The sequence below is a fragment of the Trachemys scripta genome, chromosome 17, assembly GCF_013100865.1.
Source record: "Trachemys scripta elegans isolate TJP31775 chromosome 17, CAS_Tse_1.0, whole genome shotgun sequence".
In the NCBI taxonomy this organism is placed as follows: domain Eukaryota; kingdom Metazoa; phylum Chordata; order Testudines; family Emydidae; genus Trachemys; species Trachemys scripta.
In genome coordinates, this window is record NC_048314.1 from 6,027,168 (window position 1) to 6,036,163 (window position 8,996).

Consider the following 8,996-nt stretch of genomic DNA (forward strand, 5'->3'; position numbering starts at 1 on the left):
ATTAGAGTCCCAGACACCTTGCTTATTTGGGAGCTCTTCTGATCTTCCAGTTGTTTAAGCAACCCATTCATCCCACAAGCATTCCAGGAGGGATGGGGAGGGGGAAAGCCACTTCACAGGTATTCAAAGAGAGAGAGGAGACAAAAGTGGCGGGGGAGAGGGTGGGGGGAGAGTGTAACAGAGACTTTTTGAGCATACTGGTTATACATAGCATACAGACCCCTGCTGTTCCTACAACAGCACTGATACTGTTATCAGCCAGATGCAGAGGTGGGCCAGGGCATCTGCCCATAAAGGAATTTAGGCTCCTAATGCCATTGAAATCAACAGACACTAGGAGCCTAAATACCTGTGTGTATCTGGGCCTTTAGGCACCTTTAATGTCGTACAAAAATCTGTCTATGCCTGAATTGGGCGCTCAAGAAATTTGATCCAGTTACTGTGCCCTCAAGCCCTGGCTCCACTCACACGTTTGTAAAATCCCCTGAGGGATTCCCAAGTTAGCTGGGCTCTGGTTGTGTAACCAGGGCTGCGCCAGCTAGCAGCATGGATGGTGGCACTGCCAGCAGTAGCAGGGTAGTGTAAAGGCCATTTAAAAAACTGCTCTGGAGCAGAGTGGCCTGGTGCCTGTATTTCCCTCTCCCCAAGGGGCAAAACATTTTTTTCTTTTTCTTTTCTATTTAAATTCGGCGTGTTTTTCACAGCATGAATGCCTGTGGGATGAGCCTGGGTCGCGCTGTGGGAAGCTAGGCACTGGGAAATGACAGCATCAAAGGAGCCAAGTGGGAAAACTGAACTATGGAGAGAAGAGGGGATTTTTTTCCTCCAGCTTTTAAACTCTTGGACGGGGCTCTTCTCCGTTACCACTTATTGCCTGTCAGTGACTAACATAAGGTTGAGATAAAGGAACCCTTGGTAAAGATCCAGCACCCTTGCCTCTGCTGAATGGCTGGCTCTCCCAGCAAACCTCCCTGATCCCACCAGGGTTCTCCCACAAAAGCAGGGCAGAGTAAACATGCCTGATTGTTCTAAGGCGAAAGAGATGCAGTTAAACACACAAAAACAACCTCCCCTTTCAGGCTCTCTTAACACATGATAAAGCAGGAAAAAGGGGGAATAAGTCCAATTAGAAAAAAATCCTCTGTAACAGCAAAGGGGCAGGCAGCAAGTGGAGAGGGGCCTGGACTAGCAGGTAAAGGGAGATGGTGGACTAGTAGGCGATGATGTGAGTAACTTCTTTCTGGAAGGGACAAAACACTTATTGTATCTCAGACAATTAAAATATGTGAACACTTTCCTTGTGTCACTGCCATGTACGGAATTGCCATGGGGCTGCTCCATGCTTGCAAAACGCAAAACATTCTCTCCACCACAGTGCTATGAAAAGTTTAAGGTAAACTGCCTCTAACACCGGGGTGGGTTAGGGTTTTAATCTGTTTTAATTGCCCCTTGAGCTTCCGCTGGGGAGTGACCAATGGGAGCTGCAGGGGTGGCATCTGCGAACAGGACAGCATGCAGCAGACCCACCTGGCTGTGCCGCCACGTAGGAGCTGGAGGGGGAACATGCCGCTGCTTTTGGGAGCCACTTAGGGTAAGAGACCCCCTTCTACACCCATAACTCCTCATTTCTGGCCCCACCCCAGAGCCCGCAGCCCCACCCAGAGCCCTCATCCCCTGGCGTACCCCAACCCCAATTTCGTGAAAATTTATGGCCCACCGTACAATTTCTATGCCTAGATGTAGTCCTCTTGCCAAAAAGTTTGCCCACCCCTATTCTAACATAAGGTATGTTGGCTGTAACAGTTCTCACATCCCTAGGAAACTGCACCGAGAACTACGAAAACATATTGAGGAAAAGTCTACAAATTCAAGCAAGAGAGTGAGACCTCATCTTGCAAGGCAGGCAGCAAGAGGGGGGAGGGAGTATAGGGGGAGGTTAATAGTGGTTTAATTTTTAAACTTGGTGATCTGTTCAGGCATTTCCAAAAGATGAGCACTATGTCTGCTCAGCTTTAAAGTTTTGGACAAATGACCCTGATACTTGGCACAGGGCACTTAGCTGTTCATGAGTCACTCCCTGGACATGCCTAGTCCAGAATCAAAGGGCCTTGCTTCTGTTTATCTTAACCCACAGTGGGAACAAGGCCCTGCTTCTGGAAGACGTCCACACTGAGTTATTGAGTCACTGCTGTTCCTGCGTAGCACCATGTATGAACAAGCCCTTAGGGCTGGGGTGCTGAACGATTTCCCAAAGGCTGGTAGATGTCCCCATTTTACAGCCGGGGTAAGAGACTTGCATAGATAGCTCATACTTCTCCCAATTCTCAGCCTACTGCCTAAAACAGACAGCTGGCACTCTCCTTGACTAGTAGCTGTAATCCATGATGTTACCATGTGCTCTGCTCAGGGCCAGCTCCAGGCACCAGCTTACCAAGCAGGTGCTTGGGGCGGACACTTCGGAGAGGGGCAGCACGTCCAGCTATTCGGCGGCAATTCGGCGGATGGTCCCTCACTCCTGCTGGGAGTGAAGGACCTCCCACCGAATTGCCGCCACAGATCGCGATCGCGGCTTTTTTTCTTTGTTTGTTTTTGTTTTGTTTGGCTGCTTGGGGCAGCCAAAACCCTGGAGCTGGCCCTGGCTCTGCTCCATATGCCAGAGCTGCAGCAGGTTTATGTATAATTCTGTGTCGATGGACTGACCTTAGAGCTAAGCTGTGTCTGCTGATTACTAGCAGGAATCCAGACACACCTCTGTAGTTCATGCATTTCCCTGGTCCTGGGAGGACGTTATTGTTCACGTTCCCAGCAAATTGTACACTCTGCATGCTAGGGATCAACAAAACAGGAATGAAGTTGGGCTGCACAGAAAACTAAATGAACCACCAACCAGTCCTAGGAATGAGAGCATGGCAGGCCACCCCAGTCGGAGAAGGAGCTGGCACGGGGACTCTGTGCTCAGGGCCTAGAAGGCAGGAAAGCCGCAGGCTCCTCAGTACAAGACATACTCATCCTCCCCACACATAGCGATAGAATCCTGCCCAAGCAGCTGGGCCAGATCCTCAAAGCATTCCAGGTGCCTAACTCCCATTGCCCACAATGACCAAATCCCCCGGCCTCCTGCCTCAGCCTGGCTGCAGGAACAGGACCACTGTGGCTCTTGACCCCACTCCAGAGCCAGCACAGAGCCCTTTTGCCCACCTGACCTGATGACCCCCATGGTGGAACAAGGGGGGCAGTTCTACCCAAGGCCTGACTGTCCTGCTGCAGCAGCACTGGGCCTTTTCCAGCTCAGCAGACTCCCCCCACCCTTGGGAGCCACAGCACTGAGCTGCCACCTTTGACTGCTAGCAAGATTGGTACCACTGCAGGGAGTAGGGGTCTGCGCTTGTGATCCCCCGTGGCAGGCAGGCCCCCATCACCTCCCCATCATGCACAGGATCCCCTACAACCGCTCTGTCCCAGCAGATACAGGCAGGGCCTTCCCTTGAGGCAAGTGGAGAGGGGTGGGGGGGATAAGCCCATGGACAGGGACGCTGCAGCCTGAAGGGGAAGTGGGCAGAGCTGCAGGGCTGGTAATGGCAGTTTTCTGGCTGGGCTGGAGGCTTTGCTGCTCCGGGTTCCCTTTCCCTGTTTGCAGGGGTAGCCCGGGCTCTCGTGGCTCATTAGTGGCTCCTGTTCCGCCCCATGTGGCGCTCACAGAGACCCAGCACGCCAGGGTGGAGGTGAGTGGGAAGCTGCCTTTATTTCCTCTTTCCACAGACTCTTACTGTCTTGCTCTCAATGACCACCATAGGGGCCTCACCAGATTGTCCCAGGCTCGGGGAGCCCCCCCAATGCTTGCCCCCGCCCCAGCCCGGGCCAGCCACTGTCACTTCTGTTCGTCACACAAATATTCATGTTAGGGCTCGTGCTGGATGGCTGTAGGCAAATCCTCTGACACCTACGCTCAGCCCACCCTGCATCCCCAGCACCGAGGACACCACGCACATGGCTCAGTGAGGCTCTGGGTGGAGGCCACCGTGTTTGGGCTCCTGCAGGGGTCCCAGGTCAGAGCTCAGCTGATCCATCTGAAAAGGCCTCTCCCCATTGCTCCATCAGCAGCCTGGGTCCCTGCCGCCATGGCTACTGGGTCAGTTCTGTCCTGGGCCGGTTCCAGCCACCCCTCCTGCTGCACCCCCAGATCCTGACCTACTTCAGGAACACCAGCAGGAAGAAGACAGAGATGATGAGGATGAGGATGCCCATGGCGAAGCACAGGCGCAGATTCTCCACTGAGGAGATGGGTGGTTGAGCATCTGCAGACGCTGCTCGGCCTGGGAGCCCCACCAAGAAGGCGTTCTGCACCTCCTGCATGTGGAGCCCGCTCCAGGCCCTGGAGCTGCCCGGCACCGCCAAGCCGTACGGGGAGACCACGCTGCTTATAGTAAAGATGGATGAATGGGTCACGTAGTTAAACTCCATGTCCAGGGAGAGAGAGGAATCGCTTGTGGAGTACTCCAAGGTGCTGGGGGCCGCCTCTTCCTCTTCCTCCTTCTCCTTCTCCTCCTTCCCTGGGGCCGAGCTGGCCCCCGCCAGGACCCCGGGGCTGCGCAGGCTGCACTGGGCCGATGCCTCCCGCAGAATGTCCTCGTCGTTCTGCAGGGCCTGCAGCCCCTGCTCGGGCACCAGGGTCACCATCCTGCAGAAGGGGCAGACCACAAAGGAGATGGCCTGGGCCTGGCAGACCAGCTTCCTGAGGCAAGAGAAGCACAGTGAGTGGTGGCACAGCAGCAGCTTGGGCACCCGCCACTTGGAAGCCGCTTTGTAGGCCTCGTAGCAAATCCCACACTCCCTGGCGCACACGTCCAGCAGGACATCAGCCGGAGCCAGCGCCATGAGGCCTCGGCTGGGGTGGGACCTGATGCCTTCGAACTTGTCCTGGGGAAGCAGCAGGGTCCTAGCTGAGCTTGCTGGCTCAGGCCGTTACTGAGGGCCCATCCCCAGGGCTGCAGGAGCTGGACTGGCCTTGGCTCCCGCACCAGAGGAGCTGGGTGCTGAGGAAAGTTTCCCCCAGGGATGAAATCCGCCAGTAAGAGAGTCCTGGCTGCCCTGCTGGCTGTCTGGGTCCTCGGATCCTACCCTGAGCTAGCCCCTGGCCTGTGGCTTTGCCGCTGCAGAAAGCGCAAAGTCCCTGAGGCGAGCCAAAGCCAACACAGGCAGCAGAAGCAGGAACGGTGTGGCTGCCTCAGCTCCTCGCTGTGATCCACTCGTGCTGGTAACAGTCCTGGTGAGCCAGCGGTGCCCTGCAATGGAGAGACCTGCCTGGAGAAGCCAAGGTGCTTTCTGAGCCCAGCAGGCGCAATCTGCTTATGTAGCCTTCAACTTCCTGGCCGGCTGCACTGTAGTCACTGAATAACAGGCCAGCACTCCGCCTGGGGAGTCCCACACTGCAGGGCACTGTTTGCACTGAGATAAAGGCTGTGAACGGGAATGACTGGTCACTTGCTTAGCCAGGCTACACCCTGGCTGAACGTTAATCACTAATTGATGATCAGCTAAGAGCAGGAGCTGGCATGTTTGGTGCCTCCCCTCCTTAGCAGGGGCCACAGTCTGCCAGGACTCCTGGGGATGGTAGCAGCCCATGGCCCAGCAGCAGTGCTCAAGAGGGAAGTGCTGACCGAACAAATGTAATCAAATGCGTGGAGACCGTGGCCGGTAACTGTGTCCAGTCCCACTGTTAACAGCAAGGGGTACGAATGCCTGCCTGCATTGGAATTGCTGGGATGTGCCTCTCTCCAAGGACATTTGGTCCAGTTTGGGTCCTGGCCCAAAGGCAGAGCAAGAGGCATTTTACCAGTACAGGTCTTTCCCCAGCTATTGCTTTCCAGCATGCTGAGTCAGCACACAGCAGCCCCGGGCACTGGCCTTAAGAGCTAATTGTGTTAATAGTTAAAGAACAGGGCAGCAACTTAATGCATAGCAATAGCTAATGAGAGTCCTGATCACCAGCAGAGGCTGTTTGCAAAATTGTCTCCTCCAGGACTGTCATCCTCCAGGACTGTCAGGACTTTCCTTTCAGGAGATGCCCAGATGGTGCCAAGCCCTGCCCCTCCTGGGATTTGTCACCCCCCTTTTAGCCTTGGGCTTTTATTTTTATAGTCAATGAGCTAACCTGGTTTTGAACCACCCCTTTAACTATCTCTGCAGGCAGTGCTGAGTGCTGTTGTGAGTCATTAGCTAACTTGATTAAAAACCCCTGCCTTTTCACCCTTGTGTAGACATGACCTTGGAGAGTGGATGTCCTGGTGTCTGTCTCCTCTGAACAGATGACATTTCCTACCTAGACTGAGTTATTCCAAGGCCAGAAGGGACCTTAACTACTTCCTGTTTGTGCTAGAGCAGATCTTTTAGAAAAACATCCTGTATTGATTTAGAAATTGCTACTAATGGAGAATCCTCTGTGACTCTTGGTAAAGTATCCTAATGAGTAATTACCTTCATTAATAAACATTTGTGCATTATTTCCAATCTGACTTTGTCTAGTCTTGCCAGCAAGTTAAAGAAGTATGGACTGGATGAATGGACTATAAGGTGGATAGAAAGCTGGCTAGATCGTCGGGCTCAACAGGTAGCTATCAATGACTCCATGTCTAGCTGTCAGCCGGTTTCAAGCGGCGTGCCCCAAGGGTCAGTCCTGGGGCTGATTTTGTTCAATATCTTTATTATTGATCTGGAGGATGGCATGGATTTGACCCGCAGCAAGTTTGCAGATGACACTAAAATGGGAGGAGTGGTAGATATGCTGGAGGGTAGGGATGGAATACAGAGGGACCTAGACAAATTGGAGGATTGGGCCAAAAGAAATCTGTTGAGGTTCAACAAGGACAAGTGCAGAGTCCTGCACTTAGGACGGAAGAATCCCATGCACTGCTACAGACTAGGGACTGAATGGCTAGGGAGCAGTTCTGCAGAAAAGGACATAGGGGTTACAATGGACAAGAAGCTAGATATGAGTCGACAGTGTGCCCTTGTTGCCAAGAAGGCCAACGGCATTTTGGGCTGTATAAGTAGGGGCATTGCCAGCAGATCGAGGAACGTGATCATTCCCCGCTATTCGACTTTGGTGAGGCCTCATCCGGAGTATTGTGTCCAGTTTTGGGCCCCACACTACAAGAAGGATGTGGGAAAATTGCTGACATCCAGCAGAGGGCAACAAAAATGATTAGGGGGCTTGAGCGCATGATTTATGAGGAGAGGCTGAGGGAACTGGGATTATTTAGTCTGCAGAAAAGAAGAATGTGGGGGGATTTGATAGCTGCTTTCAACTACCTGAAAAGGGGTTCCAAAGAGGATAGATCTAGACTGTTCTCAGTGGTAGCAGATGACAGAACAAGGAGTAATGGTCTCAAATTTCAGTGGGGGAGGTTTAGTTTGGATATTAGAAAAAACGTTTTCACTGGGAGGGTGGTGAAGCACTGGAATGGGTATCTAGGGAGCTGCTTGGTTGCATGGATACACAATCAGGCCAACGATGAAAGCATTAAGAAAGACTACTGGTGAACTGAGAACAAATGCCAAATAGGTGCTGAGAGTACAGAAGAAGCATTTTGATAAAGTGCTGAACCCTGTCATTGTGATGCAAGCATTTTAGACATCCTAGAAAACAGGGCAACTTGCAAGGCTAAGTGGATATCAGCTCTGAACTGAAATCAGAAGAAGAAATAGGAAGAGCAGTGAAGCAATTAGAAAATTAGAGCTGCAGGAATATACGACGAATGCTATCAGAGCATTAGAAAAATATCCAAGAAGGTAGGGGAGCAAGAAGAGATACTAGCTGAATGGAATATTCTGATTGTCACCTGAGTACTGGTGAGAGATGCCAGACCAACAGCCCTGGAGGCTGGAATCTTTTTATTCAGAGAACAGATCCAACCTGGAAGTTGTAGCACAAACTTTCCTCTGCCAACCATGAAATGGAGGAGGGCCTCATCTTATCATCTGTTGACTAGGAAATGAAGCCACCATTGTATTTAATATATTCCATTGGTTATCAGAAGGTAACAACTTTCAGTCACTATTCACCTGATAGGTGTTGTACGAGCAGCAATTATCTGTATGCGCTGTATAACCTGTGTGCTCAAAAGGTCTGTTACACTTGCCCCCACCCCTCCGGCTTTTGTCTCCTCTTCCTCTTTGAATACCTGTTAAGTGGCTTTCCCCCTCTTCTTCCCTCCTGCAATGCTTATGGGATGAATGGGCTGCTTAAACAGCTGGAAGAACAGAAGAGCTCCCGTGTCTGGGACTCTAATTAGGCTGTGCTCACACACCCAATGCATGGACACTGTCCGAGGTGGAATGTGACCAACCAGACGGGGCCAAGCCAACACTAGTCGCAGGCCATGAGGAGCAGTCCCTTAAAAGGGGAAGGGGCCATGTGCTCAGGAGTGCACTCACAAGCTTGTACCTGCCGTGAAGGCCCTTTACCCGGACCGCCTGGCCAGTGGTTCACTGCGTTGCATTCCATTGTGCCTCGGAAAGACTTATCTTCAGCACTCCATCCATCGTTGCGCTGTGGGACACTGACCTTGAAGGATCCTGACATCTCCAGTGCTGTGCCTGTCCTAGGAGCGTGAGTATGAGAGTGTGAGTGGGACACTCCCCCCTTCTTTTGAGCTTAGCTCTCAGTATAATAAATGTGCTGCATTCTGCCAAACTCTGGTGGGTCATTAATCCTCCCTTTACCCACCCAATTTCAGGTAACATTAATGGTGAATGCAGGCACCTTAGTGGAGGATTTGAGTAAGGGTTCCCCGGTGTCCCTGGTGCTCTCTTGAGCGGATCTGGCTCGAGCCTGCGTAAAAAAGTGGAAGGCTAGCAACCCACTGCAGGGAGAAAAGGACGCCGCTGCTGAGTATGCCCCTGTGGAGCAAGGGGAAGAAAAAGGCGAAGCAGCCCGAGCGAGAAGACACACCCCCTTGGGGAGCAGCACCGCCGCTCGGGGTGTTGTTAGAATGGCT

The 8,996-nt window shown here is 52.4% G+C and overlaps 1 protein-coding gene across 1 annotated transcript; it reads right to left on the reverse strand.

The window, feature by feature from the left end:
- Window positions 1-2,549: 2,549 nt before the first annotated feature.
- LOC117889524 (E3 ubiquitin-protein ligase TRIM23-like) lies at window positions 2,550-4,934 on the reverse strand. The gene has a single exon (XM_034793871.1). The coding sequence runs from the start codon at window positions 4,873-4,875 to the stop codon at window positions 4,189-4,191; it is 687 nt and encodes a 228-aa protein (XP_034649762.1). The 5' UTR covers window positions 4,876-4,934; the 3' UTR covers window positions 2,550-4,188.
- Between the last annotated feature and the right edge of the window lie 4,062 nt (window positions 4,935-8,996).